At 63.2% G+C, this 25,798-nt stretch overlaps 1 protein-coding gene and 1 long non-coding RNA gene across 12 annotated transcripts in view; both read right to left on the bottom strand.

Annotated features, from left to right (window-relative positions):
* CBFA2T3 (CBFA2/RUNX1 partner transcriptional co-repressor 3) overlaps positions 1-25,536 on the bottom strand; it is a 29,546-nt gene extending 4,010 nt beyond the window's left edge. The window contains exons 1-11 of one of the 10 annotated variants that reach the window (XM_071440848.1): positions 24,720-25,424; positions 6,916-7,047; positions 5,473-5,550; positions 3,983-4,224; positions 3,556-3,645; positions 2,008-2,189; positions 1,653-1,900; positions 1,467-1,552; positions 1,067-1,265; positions 853-921; positions 485-675 (exon numbers count right to left, since the gene is read on the bottom strand). In XM_071440848.1, coding sequence (XP_071296949.1) covers positions 485-675; positions 853-921; positions 1,067-1,265; positions 1,467-1,552; positions 1,653-1,900; positions 2,008-2,189; positions 3,556-3,645; positions 3,983-4,224; positions 5,473-5,550; positions 6,916-7,027 — 1,497 coding nt within the window. In that variant the 5' untranslated portion in view covers positions 7,028-7,047; positions 24,720-25,424. The other 9 variants (XM_071440853.1, XM_071440849.1, XM_071440850.1 and 6 more) reach the window with 9 other exon arrangements.
* LOC139596517 (uncharacterized) lies at positions 19,922-20,980 on the bottom strand. Of its 2 annotated transcripts, none has more exons than XR_011681340.1 (2): positions 20,898-20,980; positions 19,922-20,448 (listed from the first exon to the last, which is right to left on the bottom strand). It is a non-coding gene; the product is annotated as an uncharacterized lncRNA (long non-coding RNA). The 2 variants fall into 2 exon arrangements; XR_011681339.1 differs by having other exon boundaries at positions 19,922-20,463.
* Positions 25,537-25,798: the final 262 nt, after the last annotated feature.

Raw genomic sequence — 25,798 nt, forward strand, 5'->3', positions numbered from 1 at the left:
CAGCCATCCCAGAGTGTGGACCTCTGTCCTGGACCATGTACATCACCATCCTGGGGAGTACACATCCATCCCAGAGTGTGCACATCTATCCCAGTCTCTGCACATCCACCCCAGAGTGTGCACATCCATCCCAGAGTGTGCACATCCACCCCAGACTGTGTATTTCCAGATTAGACCAGGCACATCCATTCTCCCCTATCCTGAACCAGGTCCCCCTAATCCCAGACCATACAACCCTACCCTGGACCATGCACAACATCCCAGAGCATGCCCATCATCCTAGACTGCATCCACACCCATGCACCCCATCATTGCCCACACCGTGCATCCCCATCTCGGTGCAGGAATTCCCCTCTCCTCCCATCCCACGGTGCTGCTGCATGCTCCCATTCCCACCCTCACACGCAGATGCTGTGACATCAGTGGCATGACAAGCAGGTCCCACACACCAGCACTGCCACCGAGCTGTCCCCAGGGTCCCCACCTCGCTCGAGTCCTCCTGCTGATTGATGACAGTCAGGGCATCCTCGGACGCCTGGCGTTTGGCCTCGGCCAGGGCCCGCTCCATCTTGGCGCGCTCGGTGGTGATCAGCTCGTGGGCTTTGCGCTCAGCGTCCGACACGGCCTTCTGCAGCTCGGACATGGCCTGGCGCTTCACCTCGTTCACGGCTTCTTCTGGAAGGCAGCAGCCGAGCGTGGCCATGGTGGGCCACTGCCCCAGCATCCCCCTTCCCGCTACACCACCCCAAATTGCTCTTGTAGCACAGGAATCCCCGTGAGGGGAGCTGGGGCAGAGCCCTGCTGGCTCAGCACCCTGCCGGGGGCTGTGCCCACCCCACACCCCACACTCACCGGCCTTCCTCCAGATCTCCTCGGGCATGTACCCGGAGAGCGGCCGCGGCGCGAAGTCCCGGTGAGCGTCTGCCAAGGAGAGAGGGGACGCCCTTAGGAGATGCCATCCCCTCGGAACGCCCCTGCCAGCAGCGCCAGACCCCCGGGAGAGCGGCGCGGGCACCCGGAGCGGGCGCAGCCCCCGCACGCAGCCCGCGGCCCCGGGGGTCAGTACCTAACTGGGGAGCCTCGGCGGCGGCCGAGGAGGAGTTGTGGGGGCGTGCCGAGGGGGGGCTGCCTTTCTTCATGTCCTCGGCGTCGCTGTAGCGCCGGATCCAGTGGTTGAGCTCCTCGCGATCGGCCTCCTGGCACCGCCGCAGCACCGTCAGCGATCGCCGCGTCTTCTCCACCATGTCCATGATGCAGTTCAGCAGCTGCGGGGGCAACGGCAGGCATGGGGAGGGGGCTCAGTGCCCAGCGCTGGGCAGGGGGATTTGGGCTATGCCAGGCTGTGCCAGCTCCGGGGCGCTGTGCTGGCTGGGGAAGCAGAGGATGCTCAGGAGGAAACGCCCATAAGGGATTGAGGGCAGAGTGGAAGGACACACAGACAAGGATGGGACAAGGACACTACGTACGTTGTTGAGGTGCTTCCACTCCTCCGCCCACTCCCGGTCCGTGAGCCGGTGGTCGATCACCTCCTCCTGCCGCGTCCCGTGCACGGCTGCGGGGCGAGAGCAGAGCAGGGTCAGCCCCTGCAGGACCCCTCTCCCTTTGGGGGTCCCAGCCCCGTTCCCCCCGTGCCCGGGGACAGCAGGGCTCACCGGCGGGCCGCGGGCGCTCCCGGGGGTCGGGGTGCCGGTAGGTGTCCCGGTAGTGGTGTGCCATGGCCATGTCCTCCAGGCGGTAGTGCTGGGGCAGGGGGGGGCCGGCGGGGGGGTGGCCCAGCCCGTTTGGGGGGTGGCTCAGCCCGTTGCTGGGGCTGTAGCGCTGCGCTGGGCTCATGGTGCACGGCCGCTTGCTGAGGTGCTCGGGGTGCAGGGGGTCTCGGTCCAAACCGTTCTCTTTGGTCCTGGCCGGAGGAGAGGAGGTTGGTCCCCACTGGGCCCCCCGGAACAACCTCCCCTTTTCAGGGGTGTGCCCCTGAAGAACCCCGCACGCCCCTCCCCAGGCTGGCACCTGTCTGGCGTCCTCCTCTTGCCGCTCTCGCCCACCTCCAGGAGCAGCTCGGAGGAGTCGATGGGAGAGGAGGCGTTGGCGTCCAGCAGCAGCTGCTCGTGCTGGGCCAGGTACTGGGCCGGGGTCTGCTTGGCCATGCGGGCGCAGTGCAGCAGCTCCCGCTGCAGCAGAGGCAGGTTGGCCTGCAGAGGGGGGGTGACAGTCCAGTCCATGACCCTGCAGCCCCCCCAGAGCAGCTTGGCTGTGCCCCCAGCTCGCCACAGGCGTGAGAGGGGGTGCCTTCCCTTTGGGGTCCTGCTCCCTTTCCCCAGGGATGCCAGCAGTGTGCCCAGGGGCCAGGTGGGCTTTTGGGGGACATGTGTGGCAGCCCACGGGGTTCAGACACAGCTTCAACAGAGCCCTCCTCCATCCTGGCAGGGGCTGCAGAGCATCATCCTTGGGCCAGATCGGCCACCTTGGCCACCCTGTCCCCATGACTGCTCCGGGGGGACTGCACCTGGGGGACCCCCAGCCCCTGTGGCACCCACAGCTGTAAGGATCAGCTGTGAACTCCCCTCTCACCCACCCACCGTGTCCCCCCACGGTGCTGCAGCCCCAGGAGCAGCAGAATTAAGCAGCAGAACCCCCTTTTGCCCAGCACTCTGGCTGCCAGCCCTGGATTTTGCCTTAGGCAGCTGAGCCGCAGCCAAATCCCATCTGTGGGACACGTTAGCGCCACAGCCCGAGCTGCAGTTGCGGTGAGCAGGGCCAGACCCTCCCTCCCCTTCCCTTGCCTGGCCGGGGGGGAGCAATCCCACAAAAACAGCAAGTCCCCAGTCTGGGAAGCACGCCGAGCCCGGCTGGTTGCAGTTAGGATAATGAGAAACATCTGGGCCGGGTGGTGGGAACAGCTGGGAGCGGGGTGCCAGGGCGGCCGGCGCGGCCGCTGCGCTCTTGGCACGGGGACAGCGGGGATGGATCCCAGCCTGCCTGGAGCCACAGGGCCACCAGTGCCTGCCAGGGCCTGCCAGTTCACCTTCCCCTGCTCCCACGGAGCCCAAAATCCCTGCAAACTGACAGGAGGGGAGGGGGCTCTGCTGTCCCCCTCCAGCTCAGCCTGGAGCAAACCACACCAGCAGATTCCTGTGATGAGCACAGACCTCCACTCATGGACCCCTGCTCTGGGGGGGCTGGGAAGCAGAGGTGGAAAAGGAGCTATTTTTGCACTTTTTAATTATTCCTTTGCTAGCAATGGACAGGGGACAGCGGGCTCAAGCATCTGCTGGCAGTGCCCATGCTGCCAGGCATGCCAGCACCAGGCAAATCCCTCTGGAGCAGGGTGACACTGCAGAGTCAGCACAAAATTAAAAGGCAAATAAAAAAAAAGGGGATTTTTTTAATGAATTTGCAATTGCAAGTGGCAACCAGCTGGGCTGACCCCTTGCTTTATTGCAACCAGCCCTGGCCCTGCATGACTCCACACGTGTGAGGGCATCCCCAAAGGCACCCCCAAATGCCCTGTGCTGAAATGCTGCCATGAATCCCGCCCTGCCCAGGCTGGAGACCCACCTTGAGGAAGGGGATGACGAAGGGTCGCAGTGGGAAGTTGGTGGCCTCTTGGAGCTTGGCGTGAAACTCCTCGATGGTGAGGGTGGAGTTCTGTGGGGACAGCCTGGGCTCAGCACCCCTGGCACAGCACCCCGCACCCCTGGGGCACACCTGGCTGTTCCTCCCCCATTCCTGCTCCTCTGCCAGGCTCACAGGGAAACCACACTCAAGGGAAAACCACGCTCAAGGCTTCACTGGCCATGCCAGCAGCCAGGACCAACCCTGCGCTGGCTGTGCAGATCCCAGGAGACGCTGGGAAAACAACCCCCTTTCCTCCAGGATTTAGATCAATCTAGGCCACTCTTTCCCTTTTAGCTGCATCTCCATCCCCAAAAGAAAACCCAGGATCCCCAGACGTGGGGTCCCTGTGGCTGAGCCCAGGACGTACCACGAGCCCCAGGACGAGGGTGCGCACCCGCTCCCCGATCTCGGGGGAGATGTCGTTCCCAAACTGCTGCAGGGTGGTGAGGAAGCGCTTCAGCTTGGAGAGCTGGCGGGCACCACAGGCTGGAGGGAGCTGGTGGGTGGACAGGGAGGCGCTGGAGGAGGTGGCTGGCCCGTTGCTGAACCCGTTGGGGGTGGACGGAGCCCCATTGATGGCGGTTGGCGAGTGGCTGCTCCCGTTCATCACTGGGGAGACAGGGAATGGGGGTCAGAGCAGGTGGCTGTGCCATGGCACCGTGGGGATAAGGCTGGGATGGTAGGACCAGAGTGTCCTGCTGGGTCATGTGGGGCTGGCACCCCCTGGAGGGATTCAGGATGCTGGTGAATCCCTGGGGCTGCATCCTGGACTGGTGGGAGGGGAAGGAGGGGATGCAGAGCATCCCCCAGCATGGCGAGGGCCTGATCCAGCTCCTCAACAGCCAAGGGAAGGAGCTCCATCCTGCCCCTGGGGGAGCTGCTCAGCATTCCCAGAGAGAACCCGTGAGCCATTGCCCATGGAGCCCAGCCTGGCTTGCAGAACAGCAGTGCCACCTCTGTCCCCACTGCCCGCTCAGCAAGGACAGGAGCTGCCTGCACACCGCACACCGGCAGACCCAGGGGGGATATTCTGGGGTACCAACCACCAGAGTGGCAGACCCTGCTCTCCTGCACCAGCCCCATGTGAGCACAGGGACTTATCCCAGCTAGCACAGGTGACAACAGATGTCACCCCTGACCTGAGGGCGCAGATGACAGCACACGGCACCCATGTCCTGATGGCGCGGGTGACAACACGCGTCACGCATGTCCTGATGGCGCAGGTGACAACACACAGCACACATGCCCCGACGTCATGGGTGACAACACATGTCACACAGGTCCCAACATCGTGGGTGACAACACACATTGCCCATGTCCTGACGGTGCAGGTGACAACATGTGTCACCCGTGTTCCAACATCGTGGGTGACAACAGGCATCGCCCATGTCCCAGTGGCACAGATGACAAGACATGTCACCCACATCCCAATGGCAGGGGTGACAAGATGCGTCACCCATGTCCCGATGCCACAGGTGACAGCACGTGTCACCCACGTGCCGATGGTGCGACACCCCCGTACCCCAGCACGCATGCGCCTGTCCCCACTGGGACCCCCTGCACTGACCTGGGGGTGCCTGGGGGTGCTGCCCTGCCCTGCCCTGCCAGCCCTGCCTGCTCGGGGGGTCCCACTCCCCTCGCTCTCTGGCTGGGCAGCGCCCGCTGAAGAGGTGCCAAAAATAACCGGGCAGCCAGCAGGGCTTTATTGCCGCGACAGGTGCGTGCCCAAGTTGGACAGCACAGCACGGCACACGTGTCCCCGGGCCGGGCTGGGGCTCCCATCCCCGTGACCCGGCGGGGCAGGGCCGGGGGCTGTGCTCGGGTCTCTCATGAGAGCGGGTGTTTCATTTTACTTACAAAGACAGACCATCGACCATTTCAAGCAACCATGAAAACGGCCGCGAGGCAGAAACGTCGGAGGGCCAGCGTCTCGATCTGCAAGCAAAATAAAACACGCTATGATGAGAGAGCAGAGGGGGCAGCTCTCGGCCCGGGGCCCTGCACGGGATGCTCCTCACCATGGGCAAAGCCACCAGACCCACCAGGGAGCCGGGTGCCTGCGTCCCACTGCAGCCACAGGGAGGGTTCAGGGGATGGATGCTCAGCTGCCTGATAAAGTCCTGACAGTTTAGGGACCAAATGAGGTCCCCCAAGGCCAAGAATAACTGAAATGTCGTGGTGTCCATGCCAAGCTGCTCCATGCCCCCAGCCTCGTGTCTCAAACCCTGCTCGAAGCTGAGCTGGGATGGAGAGGCCGCCGGCACCCCTGGGCCTGCATATTGAATCCTGCTCCGTGCTGAGCCATGGCAGAGAGGCTGCCTGCACCCCCAGCCCCGTGTCCTGAGCCCCTCTCTGTGCTGAGCCGTGGTGCAAAGGCCATTTGCAGCCCTGGTCCCTCATCCCAGAGCCAGCCACACCTGGGCTGCCACATCAGCACCGGGCTGGGATTGACACCCAAACCAACCAAGCACAGCCAAGCACAAACTGATTTCTAGAGTCCAGAAGCACTGCTGGGGGGCTACAGGTGTCAGGGGATGGATCTTGGGGATTGTTTGGGGTTTTTTTCTTCTCCACTGGGTTTTTTCTGAGCAAGAAACAGCTACGAGCAAAACCTTGCACACGTGTGTGTCCAGGAAAAGCCTCAGCAGAACTGAAGCAGCCACTGGCGGTGGCCACTGGCACTCCTGCCAGGGCCCAGCCTTGTCCCCTGCCTGTCTGGATCCTGCACTGCCTGTGCCTTGTCCCTCCATGTGCCAGGACAGAGACACCAGCACAGTGACAGATCCCTGGTGCAAACCCTGCGGGTGTGCAATGAGCCCACGTGCCTCTGGTGTCAGCACCACACTGGGTGGCTGTCCCCAGCCCAACTACAGACACTGAAACTCCCCCCTGGCATCCCCTGATGCCACCATGCCATAGCCTGGGCAGGACAAGGAGCTCCCAGCCACTGTGGCTGGCCACGACACCGCCCTGCCACCACTGGGTGCCACACGCAGAGGGACAGATGTGTCCCCACATGCACGGGACCCACCACGGGGCCATCTCCGATCCACAGGAACTCCCACAACCCCCACCACCCTCCAACCACGCGCTGCCCTGTGCCAGCACTTGGTGAGTGGCTGGCAGGATGCCCCTGTCCCCTCACAGGAACATTCTCCAGCCATGGCTTGGCAATATGCACCTGAGGCCAGGCGCTGTCACCCGTGTCACCGCCAGCGCCGCGCTCCGAGCCGCGGGTGCCACGCGTCAGGAGGAGCTGGGGGCAGCCCCGGGCTGGCAGCCCGTGCCCAGGGTACTCACTGGTGCTGGGAGCGAAGGAGGGGTGGCGTGAGGCTCCCTGGGCGGCGGGCGGGGGCATGCTGGGTGGCGAGGAGCGCGCCTGCGTCTTCACGTCGGCCGGCGAGTCGGGCATGGCTGCGGTCTCCGCGTTATCTGCGGGAAGAGGGCACGGGGAGGTGAGCGGGGTGTGCCAGGCAGGGCTGGGATTCCCTGGCAAACAGAGGTCAGGGGCACAGGGGGCACTTGGGGACATCAGGCTGGCTTGGGCATCGCCGGTGCCGCTGTAGAACTCGGGTAACGGGGACGGTGCCCGGTGTCCTGTGTGCCACAGGGCGGTGGGGAGGGTATGGAGCTGCTGCTCATCTGCACAGTGCCCTGTGTGGGGACACAGTGCTGGCACCACTCTGCCCCTGCAGTGCCAAGCCTGCCCCAGCCTGTGTCACATCACTGCTGTCACAGCACAGCACCGTCCTGACACATCCTGGGAATTCCTGCTGCCTGCTGACCCCTCACCATCCCTGGCAGCATCACCCAGGGCTGGCACAGCCCCTGGCAGGGACTGTGGGGTCATTACAACCACTCTTTAGTGGCAATGACAACAGCAGGAGCCACACATCCATGTGGACTGTCCTGCCCACACCTGAGTGGCCCTGCAAGGGCAGGTCCTGCAATCCAGGGACTCTGGAGCTCCATCACCATCACCATCATCACCATCACCATCATCACCATCATCCCCGTGGGCATTGCCGCCTCCCTCCCAGCCCCAAATGACTCCCAGCAGTGCATTCCCTGCCAAGGGGGGAGTGTGCCAGCACCATCCCCTGCAGACACAGCCCCGGGGCAGGCTCTGGGCCCCCTGGCTGCCACGCTGGCCCTGACGGGTGGCCACAAGTGCTGGCAGCTGTGGGGATCTGTCACCATCACCGTGCCCGCGCCGCCGCCAGCTCCGGCCAAAGATGGAAGAGGCCACCACGGCCACCCCTGGCCATGGGGACCCCCTGTGCCTGGCTGATAACCACTAATCCAATATTCATCCTAAATCCAGGGCAACTGTGGGGACATGAATTGAACCTGGCCACAGCACTTTGGCTGGGCTAAGTAAAAGCAGGGCCTGATCCCCACCGAGATGCCATGGGGGTTGTGCTGCAGGCAGTGGCACACAGAGCACCAGGAGATGGTGGCAGGAGCCAAAATCTCAGCTGGTCACCCACAGAATCCTTCTGGAAGGCTCCAGCATCATGGTATCCCTCTCTGTCCACAGCAGACTAGAATGCTGCAGTTCCCTGTTCCTTGCTCCCTCCTCCCTGCCCAGCCACAGGAGAAACCCCAAGACCTTGCAGCTTCCCTCCCCCCAAAACCTCAGCTTCCTTACAGGGCCTGCCAGAAGAAATGATTTGTTTAGAAAAACTTTTATTTTCCTTTTTGTGAAATGTCCATCTCTGGGCAAAACTCCTCCAGCCTTCCAGGCTTCCCCTGTCACTCAGCGGAGCAGGATCCAGCTCTGACAGCAGAGGACGAGCCCTGAGTGTGCACAGGGGTCACAGCTGCAGCACCTGGATCCCACACGATCCTTGCCTGCATCCCTGGCACCATCCCTGTCCCTGTCACACCCCTGGCAGCATCCTGGCCTGCATCCCTGGCCAGGTCCCTGCCTGCATCCCCATCCCAGCCCCGACTCCCTGCACATTCCCACACCAAGGAGAAAGCATGGACTCATTCATCCTGGCACTGACACGGCTTTTTCACAGCTTCCCATCAGCAGGAAAGTTTCCACCAAGCTGAGCAAGCACTCAGGGAAATGGGGCCTGGTTCTGGTTTTTCTTGTGTTTTCTTTTTTGCCTAAATTTTCCCTGAGGTGTTTGCAACCCAAACACAGCCAGGCAGGCACAAGAATGGTCCCAAATCCAATGGGATACAGAGCTTGGAATGCCCAGAGGAGCCAACCACAGCTGTGCCAGCAACCCAGGTCCTCTGCAGGATGGGATGAGCTCCAGGGGAGCAAAGGAGGTTCTGGGGAGCAAAGTGCAGCCTCCCCTCAGCACCTTCAACCAGCGATTCCCCAGCACAGCTCCACCTCCACCTCCACCTCCACTGGAATGATTTTTCCCTCTATTTTTTTCTCTCTTTGGGGTAATTTGTCCCAGCCGCTCAGGGCCGTGTCTGTTTTCCTCCATCTGGTTTCCATTAGGTCTGTGCAGCCCAGATGAATAAGTAATAATATAAAAATAAAAGGATTAGTATTTTCTGCTGGGCCGGCGGGAGCGGCCGCTCCCCACCCAGCCCCCGGGGCCGGCGGATGCGGGACCCCCACACCCCCCGTGTGACCCCGAGCCCCCCATTTGTCACACGGCAGGGAGGGTTCAACCCCCGGGGCAGGGTCCCTGCCGGGTGACACTGTCACACATTCCAATGGGCACACGGAGGAGCAGGAGCAGCGCCACGGGGCTGGCAGCCGTCCCATCCCATCCCATCCCATCCCATCCCATCCCAGCCCATCCCAGCCCAGCCTGTGCTGTTTCCCACAGCCCCAGGGAGCCCATCCAGCCACCACGAGCCTTGTTCTGCCTCTTCCCGGGCAACAAGTGGGATGTGCCAGCTCCAGGGTGAGAGCAGAGCGCCCGGGCCGGCTGCCCTGCCCTCCTTTCCCCAGGGATGGGGCTGAGGCAGGCACGGAGCTGCTCTGGATGTGGCCGCTGGAAAGCCCCGGCTCCCTGCAGGCAAAGCTGCCCGGGCGAGGAAGGGGTTAAAGGGAATTCAGCGCCCAGCATCCTTCATGCTCACCAAATGGCCACAAATGAAATCCAGATGCTGGAGGCGACGTCTCCCCAAGCCAGGCTGCCTGCGAAACAAAGGCAGGGAAGCATTCCTGCTCCTCAGCTGCCGCAGCCAGCGCGGCCAAGAACAACTCCCCGATAAGATGGCAGGGCAGGAGCTGTCCCAGCTGGAGCAGGTTTGGAATTGGAAGCGTGCAGTGCCTGAGGCCGGGCAGCAGCGCCAGCCACGTGCACCAGCCCGGCAGAGCTGCTGGGACCTCAGGGCACCATCAGCTCCCTCCTGCCCTGCACCCATCCTGTTCTGATCTCTGGGATCAGCTCCCTCCTGCCCTGCACCCATCCTGATCTCTGGGATCAGCTCCCTCCTGCCCTGCACCCATCCTGATCTCCTCCCTAAGGCCACGGTGACACAGGTGACACAGGTGACACAGGCAGCTTGGAGTTCATCCCCAGTTGCACTTGGAGCAGCACAAGGCAGGAGTGCAGCTGTGGGATGGGTTTAGATTGGAGATTGGGAAGGAATCCTACCCTGGGAGGCTGGGGAGGCCCTGGATCCCTGAAGTGCCCAAGGCCAGGCTGGACAGGGCTTGGAGCACCCTGGGATGGTGGAAGGTGTCCCTGCCATGGCAGGGCAATGAGGTGAGCTTTAAGGCCCCTCTCAATCCAAACCATTCCATGATGATGCTGCAGGGATGCTGCCCACCCATCACTGGGGTGTTCCAGGTGCTCATTTTGGGGAGCCAGCCCAGCAGGGAGCAATCCACATCCAGCACTCACCAGCACAAATGAAGCCCTTCAAAAGGAACTCCAATTAATCAAACTCTGCACAATCTGTAAAGGAACCCAGATCCAGGCAGCTCCAGTCCTGGGCAGCCCCTGCAGGTCACCCCCAGGGGCATCCTGAGACAGCTCCTGTGCCCCTGGCCCAGCTGGGACATCTCCCAGCAGCACAATCCCAGGGTAAAGCACATTTCCCCAGCTCAGATACATCCCAATTTCCCAAGGTAAAGCACATTTCCCCAGCTCAGATACATCCCAATTTCCCAAGGTAAAGCACATTTCCTCAGCTCAGGTACATCCCAATTTCCCAAGGTAAAGCACATTTCCTCAGCTCAGGTACATCCCAATTTCCCAAGGTAAAGCACATTTCCCCAGCTCAGATACACCCCAATTTCCTAGGATAAAGCACATTTCCCCAGCTCAGATACACCCCAATTTCCTAGGGTAAAGCACATTTCCTCAGCTCAGATACACCCCAATTTCCCAGGATAAAGCACATTTCCCTAGCTCAGGTACACCCCAATTTCCCAGGATAAAGCACATTTCCCCAGCTCAGATACACCCCAATTTCCTAGGGTAAAGCACCTTTCCCCAGCTCAGATACACCCCAATTTCCTAGGATAAAGCACATTTCCCCAGCTCAGGTACACCCCAATTTCCCAGGATAAAGCACATTTCCCTAGCTCAGGTACACCCCAATTTCCCAAGGTAAAGCACATTTCCCCAGCTCAGGTACACCCCAATTTCCTAGGATAAAGCACATTTCCCTAGCTCAGGTACACCCCAATTTCCCAAGGTAAAGCACATTTCCCCAGCTCAGATACACCCCAATTTCCCAGGGTAAAGCACATTTCCCCAGCTCAGGTACACCCCAATTTCCTAGGATAAAGCACATTTCCTCAGCTCAGGTACACCCCAATTTCCCAGGGTAAAGCACATTTCCTCAGCTCAGGTACACCCCAATTTCCCAGGGTAAAGCACATTTCCTCAGCTCAGGTACACCCCAATTTCCCAGGGTAAAGCACATTTCCCCAGCTCAGGTACACCCCAATTTCCTAGGATAAAGCACATTTCCCCAGCTCAGATACACCCCAATTTCCTAGGATAAAGCACATTTCCCCAGCTCAGGTACACCCCAATTTCCTAGGATAAAGCACATTTCCCCAGCTCAGGTACACCCCAGCTGGCTTTGCTTTCCGAGCACCCACATCCTGCAGTGCCAGCCCTGCTGGCAGATGCCCCACGGGCACCAACTCCCAGCAGGTCCCAAGCCCTGCAGTGTGGCAGGGACAGCACAGCTCCACACGGGACAGCAGCACCCACAGCCAGGCTCTCCACTCACCCCAAGCCCCAAAATCCCAGTTTTTAACCCAAACCCACCCAGCCAGGGACCCAAAGCAGCTGGCTCAGTGCCACCAAGGCAGTGCCAGCAGCTCCCGCTCGCCCCGAGCTGGCGTGGCTGGGGCTGGGGATGGGTTTGATTTTTCCTTGAAACAACAACAAAAAAGCCAAAAGAAAAAAAAAAAGAAAAAAAAAAAAAAAAAAGGTGCCCTCTCTGTTTTACAAGCCTTCATTTGCTATTGTTTATGTAAACAGGTAAATTGTTTCGTATCTCAATTAAAAACATCTGCCACATAAATGAATACCAATTAACTCATCCTGTTTTTAATTACTCTGTTAATTACACACAGGCAGCAAAAAGGATGGCAGGGGAATAGGGAAAGCATGCTTACACCCCCCCTTCCCACCTTGCTCTTGGCAAGGATCCGAAATGTGCCCAGATAATGATGGATTAAGGTGAAAACCGTGGCTCCCGGCCAGCTCCGGCGTGGCGGCTCCTCCCGGGGCTCCTCGCACGGGGATTTCCCGGGACCCTCCGGAGAGGTTTTGGAAACCCCAAGCCCCACGGGATGCCCCAAAATCGAGGTGGCCCAGCCCTGCTGGCACTCCCGGTGCCAGCCCCGTGCTCCTTCTCCAAACGTGCCCGCAGAACTTTGGGATGGCGAGAGGAACGAGGAGGCAGCGTCCCCGTGGACCGAGCGCATCCTTGTGCCCTCCTGGCGCACGGGGGTGGCACGGGGTGGGTGCATCCCTGGCGAGGGACCCCGGGCGCCGCCGGCCCCCCCGGCTGCGGGAAGCTTTCCAAGCGAGCAGATGGGGCAGGGAGCGGCGGCAGGAGGAGGAGGAGAGCAGAAAAGGCTATTTTCTCACGCTACATATTTTACAAGTCGAACATTTTGTGCATTTCAGCCCTGCCTGTAAAAGCATCTCGGCCTCAGCCCCGGGACTCGGCGGCGGAGCCTGTGAGTCAACAGCGGCTGGCGACGACGTGGCTGCTGGCGGGGGGACGGGCGGGAGGAGGGGTCCCCCCCACACACAGGGGCAGTTCGGGGGGTCCCCCTGACCAGCAGCACCCAGCCAGAGCACAGTATCTGCCGCAGCGCGGTGCCTGCTGCCATCACGGGATTGATCCCACCGGGGTGGCACAGGGATGTGGGCGCGCACACCCACCCACCCTGCTGCTCCCCAGCTGCCTTACACTCCTGGAAATTAAATATCCTGGCTAAACACCAGGAGTAAACAGTGCCGCGGGCAGCCCGAACACCTGGAGAGGAGCAGGGCTGGGGCTGACCCTGCCGGAGCCGCCCCCACCCAGGAAACACCCACGCCTGGGCTGCACCATCCCCCGGAGCACTGCCAGGGGAGCGCCCCAAAACGGGCCGAGCGCCCCAAAACGGGCCCCGCGCCCCAAAACCGGCCCCGCGCCCCAAAACCATCCCCGCGCCCCAAAAACGGCCCCGTGCCCCAAACCGGCCCCGCGCCCCAAAACCGGCCCCGCGCCCCAAAACCGGCCCCGTGTCCCAAAACGGGCCCCGCGCCCCAAAACCGGCCCCGCGCCCCGAGCCGGGATTTCTGCAGCCCCGTGCGGGGGATGCTCGTGCCCCAAGGCGGCCCCGATGGCCGGAGCAGCGACAAGCGGCGCACGCAGGGGGCTCGGGGCATGCTGGAGGCAGAGAGCGGCTGGAGAAGGAAAAGCTCCCCCTGCACCCGCGGCTCCGGTGCCGGCAGCGTGGGAACACCGAGGCAGAGCCGCTCCCCGAGCCGGTACCGGCTCCGGGGGGTGCCGGATCCGGCCGCGCTCTCCCGCAGCCTCGGGCTGCTGCCTCACCGACTCTTTGTCTATTTTTGAACCACGGGCTTCCATTTCGAGGCGGTTTTGCCCGTGTGAAATTGAATCAAAGAAGACGGGGGGAAAAAAAATATTAATGAGGATTTTGCAAAATAAACAGGAAATCCCTTGGATGTTTTCTGGAACCATCGGTCAGCATCTTCCGAAGGAAAGCTGGGGGTTTGTCAAGGTGGGGTTCCCCCTGGGGACCCTGAGCACAGTGGGAGGGACGGCAGAAAACAGCTTCAGGAAATCTAAAAATAGCCCCAAGCCGGGCAATGGCACTAAGGCCGGGGAGTGCCCTCTGTGGCACCAGCCTGTTCTTGCCCCTGGCAGACAAGGATTGGTCCCAGCTCGGGACTCCCCATCCTGCTGGGCAGCTAAACCCATGTCCCACGTGAGATCCAGCTTGGGGAGCACAGGGCAGGCTGCAGCCCCCGACCTGCAGCACCCACAGCATCCCCGGCCCCAGCAGCAGCGATTAAACCCAGCTTAACCCCTGGGCTGTCCCTGGTCCCTCCCAGCCCCGTTCACAGCACCCGGCCCTGCTCTGCCCCGAGCCTTGTGCTCACCGTGACCCTGCTGGTCTGCCCGGGGGCTGCAGAGGGTCAGTGCTGGTGTGGGGGCATCTGTGTGTCCCCCAGGAGGGACCCAGCTCTGCCCCACTGCCAGCACTCCCTGGCAGCCCTGCACTTCCTGCTTGACTCGCTGCCAGCCCACTGACTCCGGCTAAGAGGTAAAATAACAGAAATTGGTGGGGTGCCTCCCTCCCCGGGGGTCCCACAGCACACAGACCCCTTCCCGAGGTGGCTGCAGGACAGGGCACCGTGCACAGCCACGGGCAGAGCCGAATGCCCCCAGACCTCGGCAGGGACTGATGGCAGTGAGCAGAGCCAGACCCCGTTCCCTGCTGGACACCGCAGGAGCCTCAGCGCCTGATCCTGCCGGGGTTTCCAGCCATGCAAACATCCCTGGCTCCAAAGCAGAATTCCAGGAACATCAGCACAGACCTGCCAGCCCCAGGTACCCCGTGGGACCTGCCAGAGCCCCCTCCTGCCTGCTCAGCCCAGCCCTGAAGGGGGGCTGAGCACCAGAATATTTTTCTGTCCTGCAGCCTGGAAGTTCCCAATGAAAGAGGCAAATCCTGCACCCACATGAGGCCTCCCCACTGCCCAAACCCGGCGCCCACCCCAGGGCAGCACCCAGAGCCACGGGAGAGCAGCCTCTCCCCCGCCATGCCCTGGCTTTTCCCCCTACAAACCAACATCTGCACTCAGGTTTGCCAAACAAAACACACCCAACATCTGCCTGCTCCCGGGTAAAGCCTTACCTGCCAGCACGGGAGGCGGCCGGCAGGGAAAACCCCCCTGGCACAGCCAAGTTCACCTCCACTCGCCTCCCCAAGCACGGAATCTCTCCCTGTGTGGAGAGGAGTCCTGCCTCACAAACCTCCGAGGATCCAAGAGCCCGCCCCAGGCGGCAGCTCCGCTCCATGGGCTCCTCACCCGAGCACCGTGGCTGTCAGCATCCTCCCCGGCGGCTGCTCCGTGTCTGCCGCGGGGTTTCGGGCTGGCTCCCCCGTTCCTCCATGCCCCGCACCGCGGCAGAGCTCACCCACCGCGGCGCCGAGCGGACGGGCGCTTGCAGAGTGTCTTCAAGTCGCTCGACAAAGGAGCGGGGAATTAATATTCCTTTTAATTAAAGGCAGAAAAATCTCTTTGTTCCTGAACAGAGAGAAAACAACAGAGGGAAGAGCTCAAAAGCTCTTCCTAAGCTGGAGACGAGACCATCGCTTGGAATCAAAGACACTGTCAACGCACACGTGACCTCGAATTAAAAAAACAAAATGAAACGCAGCAGCGGCAGCGGCTCCTCTCCGACAGCGAAGGAAAGTTGCAAAGTTTTTCTTGGCTAATAGAGGGAAAAAAAAAGAATTCCAAGAAAAGGTGTGTTTAACTAGAGGAACGCTCTGCGGTATCCCAAGGCACCATCCAGCGGCGAGGGGATGACGGGAAGAGCTGCTCGTGCTCCGGCTCGGTGTCGCGCAGGGGAAGCGGGGCCAGGCTCGCTCCATCGCTCCGCCGGCAGCATTCCCTTGGCACAGCCGGGCTGCCCAGCTCAGCGCGATTCCAAAGGGAAGGCGAGAGCGGGCGGTGATGAACGGCAGCGCTGGAGACTCCCGAGCCAGCCTTCCTTCCCAAATCCGCATCCAAACAAACAAACATCCCCCGGCACACGCCGGGACTCGGCGAGCGTTCCCAGCACAGCCCCGCGTCCCCAGCACGGAGCCGTGTCCTCGCACCAAAACGCACAACGGAGGGGCTGGAACTTGCCGGAGCAGCCCCGGGATTCCTCCCGCAAACTCTCCCGAGTGGGGCAGCTCCTCCTCGCCCCCAGCACGGCTCCGGCTCCCCGCCCACAGCAGCCGGAGAGGGATGCGGGGATGACAAAGAGTTGGATTGCAGGGTACGAGTCGGGAGCCACAACCGGGGGGGTCCGCTGGGGGTGGGCACAAACTCGCGTGGGTTCCCGGGGAGGCTGTGCCGCCCCACGCCGCCCCGGCGCTCGGGGAGACACGGAGGGGAGAGCAGGAATTGCCCCGGCAGCGCAGGGACGAGGGGTCCGCGCCCCGCCGCCCCCGCGGCAGCGCCGTGCGTGGGAGCGGGGCCCGCGGGCACGGTGATCCCGCTCCGGGGCTGCCTCCGCCGCGGAGCCGCTCCGAGCGCTCGTCCCGGCCGTGCCCCCGCTGGCCCTGCCCGTGCGCTGGCTCGGGCGCACGGAGCATCCCCGTGCCCTGCGCACCGGCAGCTTCCCCGACACCGGGAGCCTCGCCCGGGTACCGAGAGCATCTCGGGCTCCCGCACCACAGAAGCGGGCACCGGGAGCCTCCCCGGCTCCTTCTCGCCGGGAGCACCCCCCGAGCATCGGGAGCATTCCCAGCCCCTTTCCCACGGGAGCCTCCCCGGGCACCGGGAGCCTCCGATTCCCCGACGCACCGGGAGCATCCTCCGACCACGGGTAGTACCCACAGCCCCCCTGCCCCACGAGCCTTCCCGGGCACCGGGAGCCTCCGATTCCCCCGTGCACCGAGAGCATCCCCCGAACACAGGGAGAATTCCAAGCTCCGCTTTCACGGGAGCCTCCGCGGGCACCGGCAGCGTCCCCGTCCCCGTCCCGGTGGGCGGACGGCACTTACCGTCCTGAGGTGTGGCGGAGGCGTGAGGTAAGTCCCAAGGCAGAGGCCGGCGGGGCCGGCCGGAGCGGGCAGAGCCGGCAGCGGCCCCCGGCGGCGGCGGCCCCGGTCCGCTTAAGGCCGGCGCTGGCGGAGCGCGGCCCCGCGGCGGCGGCTGCCCCCGGCACCTGCCCGCCGCCGCTCGCCGCGCCCGGGGCCGCCGCTCGCCGCCAGCTCCGGGGCTCGGGGCGCTTCCCCTCCCCCCGGAGGGGGGGCACCGGAGAAGCGGGGGAGGGCGGAGAAGCCGCGGTAAATCCGCGGGGCCGCTTCACCCCCGGCGGCGCATCCTCCCGGCGCCGCGCCGCGGCCGTGGGGCGCCCGCGGCCGCGCTCCGTGCCCGGCCGGGCCCCGCCGCGCCGCCGCTGCCGCCGCGCCGCCCGCCCGGCCCGGAGTGAGCGGGGCCCGCCCGCGCCGCTGCCTTAGAGCGGGGCCGCCGCGCCCGCCAGGGGGCGCCCCCCGCCGCCGCCGCCACCGGAGCGGGACCCCCGGGATGAGAGACCGGGAGGGGAACGGGAGGGGATGGACCGGGACAGGGAATGGGAATGGGAATGGGAATGGGAATGGGAATGGGAATGGGAATGGGAATGGGAATGGGCGGCATCGGGACGGGAACGGGAGGGGATGGACCAGGACAGGGAACGGGAATGGGATGCATGGGGACAGGGACAAGGAATGGGCGGCATCGGAACGGGATGGGATGGACGGGGTTACGGGGCCGGGCAGCAGCGGGGATTCTGCTCGGCACCGGGGGACTGAGTGGGACACAGGGCTGCGTGACACCGGCGGTCTGCACAGGGACATGGGGCTGCCCAGGGCCTCAGGGGGTGCGTGGGACCTGGTGACACTCTGGGGACTGGAAGGCCGGGCATGGCAGTGTATGAGGCTTGGAGGCTGCAGGGATCTGGGTTTGCAAAATCGTCAGAGCTGGGGATGCTAAAGATCGGGGGTTGCAAAGCTGAGAGTGGGGGGCTGCATGGGGGGCGGGGTTACATGTTTTGGGGAGCTGCAAGGAGCTGGGAGTTGTTTTGGGGGAGGTGGAGGGACTGCAAGGGAACGGGCCAGGACTGGTCTGGGGCCATGGGAAGAGTCAAGGGGGTGGAGCAGGATGGGGGTGTCCGCAAGGGGCTGGGGGATGGAGCTGTGCTTGCTCAGCTTCCCTCTCCAGGGGCCCAAGGGCTGGGGTTGCACTGGAGCGGCCACAAGGGCACGGGCACAGCCCTCAGAGTCCCACATGCCCATCCCAGCCTGGCCTTGGAGTGCCCCCCACCCTGCTGGGCCTCGGTGGGGCTCCAAGGGCAGCTGCGTGCTGGGAATGCCGCTGGGACCCTCCCTGACAGCAGGGCACATCTGGCTGCCTGGCACAGCCTTCCTGAGTGCCCCGTGCCAGCTGGGGGACTGCATTCAAATTTTCCCTCCCCAAGTCCTCCTACAACGCTGCTGCTCCCGTGCAGCGGGAACACAATCCCTGTGAATTTCCCTGCGAATTTCCCTGCGAGCCCAGCCCTGCCTCTGTGTGTAATTACTGTGCCTGGCAGCTGCTTCCCTCTGCGACTGCCCTGTGCCGGTGCATTACTCATCCTCCCCGCTTCCCGGGGATTGGGAGAGCGGCGGCTCTGCCGGGCGGAGTCACCCGGCTCGGCTCGGCCGGGGTTGGGTGGCACAGGACAGCGGCGGGGCCACGGGGCAGCCAGAGAGGCACAGACACTGTGTGGGCACTGCGAGGGCACTGCACGGCCCTGGCACGGCCCTGGCACGGCCCTGGCACGGCCACTGCACCAGGGCTGCACGGCCTCTGAGTGACCATTGTATGGCCAGAAAATGGTCACTGCACGGCCTCTGAGTGACCATTGCATGGCCTCTGTGTGACCATTGCATGGCCAGAAAATGGTCACTGCCTGGCCAGTAAATGGTCATTGCATGGCCAGAAAATGGTCACTGCATGGCCTCTGAGTGACCATTGCATGGCCTCTGAGTCACCATTGCATGGCCAGCAAATGCCAACCACAAGGCCACTGAATGACCTTTCTATAGGCAGTAAATGATCATCACCAGGCCACTGAGTGACCATTCTATGGCCACTAAATGGCCATCACTTGGCCGCTCTGGGGCCACCACAGGGTCCCCAAATGGCCACTGCATGGTCACTGCTCAGCCCAGCTCCCGCCACTGATGGGGTCACAGCAGGAGGTGCTGCAGAGCCCTGACCCAGCCCTTCCAGCCTCAGCTCCAGTTTTCCTCCCAGAAGGGTCCCAGGGGGCTCCTTGGGGTCTGTGGTTCTCCAGGCTGTGCTGTCCCTGTTCCCATGGGGCACAGGAGGGAATTCCACCCCCACAGCTGCACTCCCACCTCACCGCACCCAGCCTTGCATGGCTGGCACATGCAAATGCCAGCACCACGTGTGCTTGGGGACACAGGCACTTGGACACATGGCTCCCAGCACAGGTCGAGGCCTTGTGGACCCCCAGCACCAGGGGGGCAGCCCAAGAGTGTTCCCAGAGCTCTGGGCTGCCAGCACAGGGCTTCTTTGGGATCAGGGATGTGCCCATGGGGGTGACCACGCTCTCAGCCCAGCCACCTGTGTCACACAGCCAAGTGCAGCCCTGGAACACACCAAAACCCTCCTGTGAGTGCCCAACTGGTGCTGTGCCACCAGCCTGGCCATGACCAAACCCATCCCCTCTGACCTGCCAGCCCCCTGCCACCCCCACGTCACAGGGACCTGCTGGGAACTGTCACCACCTCTCCTTCATTTGGGGTGCAGCTGAGGGACATCATCAAACACCCCCTGCCCTGGCACCTCGTGCCCCAGGAGCCACTCAAGCACTGTGGGGACGGACAGGTGGCACTGTGACCCTGCAGGACAGCAGGGGGACAGAGCCACCACCCCACGGGACAGCAGGGGGACAGAGCCACCACATCCCCCTCACCCCACGGGACAGCAGGGGGACAGAGCCACCACATCCCCCCCCCCAGTGGCGTTTGGGTGGCAGGGGCTGCTGCGTTCCTATTCCACGCACGCAGCCTGTAATTTTGGTCTATTGAAGTCATAATTCACTACTGTGAAAATAAACATTTGTGTTAGCTGGCTTTATTCGGCGGGGTTCGGCTGAATGTTGATCGTTCCCCGCCGGCGCCTTCGCACGCGGCCCGGGATGCCGGGACAAAGCCGGGGCACCTTGGTCATGGCTGTGGCCACCTCCGCCCAGGCTTTGGGCGAGTTCCCACCCTCCTTTGTGCCCCATCCCTGGGATCCCGAAGGAAACGGGAAAGGAGAGGCGCTTTGTACTGATCAGGGATAATGAGGAAGATAAAAGGAATTTTTAGGCAATATTTGGAGTGCAGCACCTACTCAGACCCTTCCCTACCCATCCCTGTCCCTGGGTTTGCACCCTTGTGCTGTTTTGTGGATGCTCCCATCACACCAAGGACGCTCCATCATCCCTTCGGTTCCATCACCGCCCAGGAGGAGCCTGGGCCCCCCCAGCCCCGGCTGTCCCCAGGGCTGTCCCCAGCTCTGTCCCCGCTGGGTGCGAGGGGCTGGAGCTTCCCTCGGCATTTGCATCTTCCCAGCCTTTATCTTCCTCCCGGTCTCTGTATTGCTGCAATTACAGACACTTTAAAACACAATGATCTGGCTGTTAGCGTGATGGATGACAGAACCTTTCTGTCTGGTTTAAATCATTGCTGAGAGTGAGCAAACTTCCCCGGCTTAACCCTTTCCTGCCCCGAACCCGCTCCCAGCCCGGGGCTGCTGCGATCTCCGTGGCCACCCATCCACCACACGCCGGGGTGCCGCGGGTGGGATGAAGGGGGGGTCTGGCATTCCTGCAGAAAACATTCCCGCATCCCTCAGCCGCTGGGCTCTGTGCTGCTGGGGCTCCCCGGGTGCCTGGGGACAGGCGATGGGACCAGCCCGGCCCGGCAGAGCCGGTGGCCCCGCTCCGCTGGGCTGCGGTGGGAAATTAACGGCTGGAGCGGAGATAAGCGCCTGCCAGAGCCCGATAGCCGCTGGATCCAGCCCAGCCCCGGGCTGGCAATCCTTCCTTACCCGGCAAATCTGGAACCGGGGCAGGACGGGGCCCCAGCGCGTTCCCACCCGTGGGAGAGGGTGGAAACTCCCGTCCCGACTCGCTGTGGGTCTCGGTGTGCGATTGATGGCGCGGCGAGCCCGGGGCGGGGATGAGCCACACGCGGGGTGCGGTGATCCCTGCTCCCTGTGTTGTGGGGAGGTGGCATCTCCCAGTGCCGAGCATCCTGCCCCGTGCCCATGCACGGGTGTCCCAGCCCCATGGGTGTCCCAGCCCCACGGGAGGCTGTCACCATCACCCACCACCTGTGCTCGTGGGTCACATCCTCCATCGCTGCTGGGTGTGCACATGGAGAGGCTGCGTGGGGCGCCCTGGAGGGAGCCAAGGACCTGCCCCGGGGAAGGGACACCCCAAGGCACAGCCTGGGGGCGAAGGGGAGCTCTGAGGCCTTGGCCTGGTGTGTGTCAGAGATAAGGTGCTCGCTGAGGGCAGATGAAGGCAACTGGTACCAAAAACCTCACAGGAAATGGTCACCACCGTGTGCCATCCGTATCTGCCCCGCACAGGACCCCTGCCCGCTATCGGGGCCGTGCACACGGGCAGGGGCTGGGCTCACGGTGCCACCAGGGCACCCTCAGATGCCCCCTCTTGCCACCGTGGTGGTGGGGACGCTTTTCACACCTTGTGGGTGCCCGGCCATCGGTGCTGACCCAGTGCTGTCCCCGTGCGCTCCCCGTGTCCCGCCTCTCCCGGAGCTCCCCATTGATTGCTGATTGCTATTCCTGCTGCATCCCCCCTTCACAAGCCGCAGGCATTTAAAGCGGCGCACGGTGCTGGTTTATCCCACTTCCCCCTGGCCAGGCTGGTGGCCCAGCCCTGTCCCTCCCCGTGCCGTGCCGTGCCGGTCCTGCCCCCGCCCGCTCTCATGGGACCGATGGTGTCTGCAGGCGAGGGCACCGAGCCGTGCCGCGCTCAGCCCTGGCGTGCCTCAGGTTTCCTGTGTCACCCCCAGCGGGTCTGTCTGTCTGTCCGTCTGGGTTTCTCAGTCTCTATCCGTTCCCTCTCGGGGAGCAGAGCATCCCTGGGTGCCTCTCTGAGTCCCTGCCGGATGTGGCACTGCCAGCGGTGCCCTACAAGCAGAGCTTGGTGACAACGTGTGGCCGAGTGCCCACGAGCTGCAGCGGTGCAGAGCCCTACACGGCCCTGGGATCTCCAGTCCCCGTTTGCTTGGAGCATCCCTGTAGGGACAGGGAGCTGCTGGGCTGGGAAGGGTCGGTGTGACCTTGGATGGTCCCATTGCCCCGGCTGCAAAATCTCAGTGCCCAAATCTCAGTGCCCAAATCTCAGTGCCAAAATCTCAGCGCCCAAATCCATCCCTGCACCAGCACCGAGCACCGGGAGCCAGGCTGCAGCCCCCGGCGCTCTTCTCTTGGCATTTGCCTTGCAGCAGGAGCCCTGGCGCTGGATTTTCCTGCCCGTTAATCCATCGGGGAATGCAGCAGGGCGATAAGGGGCTGCTGGGGAGCCAGGGCCGGGGAAGACGCTCTCCTGCCCGCCGGCTATCGCCCTCCGCAGCTGCATCCGCCCGGGGACATCTGCTGGGCAGGAAGCGCCGTGCGCCAGCCTTTCCCAGGAAAGGGGCTTCGTTTGCCTCTGGCTTCCCCCCCCCCCGTGACCACTCCTGGTCACCCACCCTGCAGCTATCGGGCTGCAAGGAGCAGCCCCAGCGGCTGCTGAAGCAGATCCAGTGGCTTTGTGGCTTTCCCACAACTTCCACATAGAAAAGAAAAAAGCGCATCTCCCATTAAAAGAAAAAAAATAATAATTAAAATCCTGTTTTCCTTGCTAACAGATTCGTTCCTGCTTCGTGGCATTCAAAGGGAAACCACCCCCTACTGCTTATCATCCTGCTCACCCTGTGCCTGCAGCTCCGTAACATCACCAGTTTGCCTTAGAAACTGGGAGACTTTAGGGCACAGCACCGCTCCTCTGGGTGCTTCCAGGTTTGGGGGCTGCCAGGGGCCAAGTTTCCAGCTTTTCTTTGCCATGGAGAGCCTGGGAAGTGTTTTAATTGCAAAGCAGAGATGGCCACGTGCTGCCCTGACTGCAGACGCTGGTGTTTCGGGGTGCATGGAGAGCACCTCCATGGGAGCAGCACCCAGGGGCAAGTCCTGCCAGCCTCATCCTTGGCCAGCAGGAATTCACTGATAGATATTGAGCAAAACACCCTGAGATGCCTTTGGGTTCCCAACAGGTTCACATTCCCCTTCTCCCCCCCTAACCTTGGGGACCAGCTCCTTCCTGGCCCTCCCCATCCCACAGGCTGCACTGCCTGCATCGTTCCCAATAACAATGGGGATTTAATTAGCAGGCATTGCACTTCCAACGCCTCACATCCCTGCAAAAATCAATGGGAGCTGGCAGGAGGTGGTGTGAGCCTGCCTTCACTCTGGCATGCAGCTTGGGTGGACATCCAGGCCCTGGGGTGCTTTCAGAACCTTCTCAGGGCCAAAATCCTCCATCCTGGGACTCTGACTGTGTGGAGGCCAGTGCTGCTCTGTGCTGTGCCAGGCCATGCCTCGGGGAGCCACGGGCTCGTGCCAGGTGAGGTCTGGGATTTGTTCCGAGCTCCAGATGCGCCCCAGCAGCAGAGGACGTTGCGGCTGTCTCTGGCCACCTGCATCGTTTCCAAGTTCCCAGGCTAAAAGCAGGGCTTGTTATCAAGAGCAAAAAATGTGCCACCTCTGTTGTATTTCATTTCCCTTTCCCCACCTCTTCCCTGCCCGCTGTGCATCAGAGATAACGGCGCTCGGTGCCGGAGCGGGAGAGCGGGGCCGGCAACGGCCTCACCAGCCCTATCGCTGCCTCGCCGGCCGCAAGGAAATCAGGAAGTTTGCAGAGATATTTGGCCAGCAAAACAAACATTTCTCCTGCCAAAAGCCTAACGGGCAGGCAGGGGAGCCCAGAGCAATCTGCACGGCTCCCTGGCTGCAGCCTTCCGGAGCACCCTGCCCGCCGAGCCCCGCGCCGCATCCCTTAGCGGAGCATGCCCCTGCTGGCAGTGCCAGCTCTGGGGACAGGGACCCCAGCACGGGGGGGACCAGCACAACAGGTGCAGCACCCAGGGTGCACCCAGACCCTGCCCGTGGGCTGTCCCAGCTGTGTCCCTGACCCACGGGAGGGTGCCAGGGTGGTCAGGGGGCCGCGGCCGGAGCGCGGTGCCTGGGCAGCGGGGTGGGGAGTGAGGGGAAGCGAGGCTCAGGGCCAGCATTGTTCACACCGGTGACTCAGCCGGCTCTGCTTTCCTGCCCGTGCTGGGCACAGGCCCAGCAGGGCCCCCGAGCCCCCCAGAGCTGCCACAGCCCCTTGGCCTCGGTGCCTGGGGATGCTCCAGCACAGGGATGAGGGATGCTCCATCCCCATGGAGCCTCCGCACTGCAAACCATCAGCAGCAGCACCTGGAGAGCCCGTGGGGTCGGGTGTGAGCTGCTGATCCCAGAATGAGCACAAACACTCAGCAAACACAGGGCTAAAATGCTGGAAATAAAACATCCTCGGGGCTGATTACTCGTTATGGAAAGGTTTAATCACAGAGCAGGCTCCGAATGGGTCCCCATGACAGTGAGCCCATGGTGCCTTGGCCACGGGCTTGGCCATGTCCCAGCTCCCCATTCCCACTGGCTGGTCCCCAAGGAGATGCACTGACTAGTGCCAGCCACGTGCCACCCTCAGGGTGCACCTGCCTGCCCAAGGCTTCATTTGGCACTGGGGTGACTCGCCCGTGCCACAGCACATGGCACTGCCACGGCCACCGCCACCTTCCCTCCGCCACCGCCTCTCACCTTGGCTGCTCCTGCGTGGTGCCCTGGCCCAGGAGGGGTCCCTGTCCGCTCTGGAGGGTCCCGAGGAGATGATGGCAGCACCCCAAGTCTGTGAGCCCTGCCGAGGCTGGTGCCACCAGCCTTGTCCCAGGTGTGGGCAGGAGCTGTGCTGGGGCTGGGGATGCCAAGCTGCAGAGGGGAGCAGGGTGTCCTGTCCGGAGGGATGCAGGGTGTCCTGTCCAGAGGGATGCGGGGTGTCCTGCCTGGAGGGATGCAGGGTGTCCTGTCCTGAGGGATGCGGGGTGTCCTGCCCGGAGGGATGCGGGGTGTCCTGCCCGGAGGGATGCAGGGTGTCCTGCCCGGAGGGATGCAGGGTGTCCTGCCCGGAGGGGCTCAGGGTGTCCTGTCCGGAGGGATGCAGGGTGTCCTGCCCAGAGGGATGCGGGGTGTCCTGCCCGGAGGGATGCGGGGTGTCCTGCCCAGAGGGGCTCGGGGTGTCCTGCCCAGAGGGGCTCGGGGTGTCCTGCCCGGAGGGGCTCGGGGTGTCCTGTCCAGAGGGGCTCAGGGTGTCCTGCCCGGAGGGGCTCAGGGTGTCCTGCCCAGAGGGGCTCGGGGTGTCCTGCCCGGAGGGGCTCAGGGTGTCCTGCCCAGAGGGGCTCGGGGTGTCCTGCCCGGAGGGGCTCGGGGTGTCCTGCCCGCCTGGCGCCCGCCCGGCCGCCGGGGCCGCTCATGTGACGGCCGGGGCCGCGGTGGCAGCGCAGCCGTGTCCCATGGAGGGGAAGGTGAACAGCTGCCGGGCAGTGATAATGCGGCGGGTGGGGGTGGCCGGGCAGCTGCGCCCGTGTCCTTCCCCAACAGGAACCATCTGTGACCAAGCCCAGCTCTGCCTTCCCTATCAGCCATTCCGGTCTGACTTTCCAACAACTTCCCCTTCGCGCCGGCCTCACTTCCTCACTGCGAGGAGCCAGAGCAGTGCAGCGTGGCACGGCAGGACAGGCACGGCAGGACTGGCATGGCACAGCATGGCACAGCATGGCACAGCATGGCACAGCACAGCTGACCTGGTGCACCTTGGCACAGCCAGCCCCGTGCTCAGGGGC

Source organism: Agelaius tricolor, unplaced genomic scaffold (assembly GCF_023055355.1).
Source record: "Agelaius tricolor isolate 1412-34295 unplaced genomic scaffold, bAgeTri1.0.p SCAF_15, whole genome shotgun sequence".
NCBI classification, from domain to species: Eukaryota; Metazoa; Chordata; class Aves; order Passeriformes; family Icteridae; genus Agelaius; species Agelaius tricolor.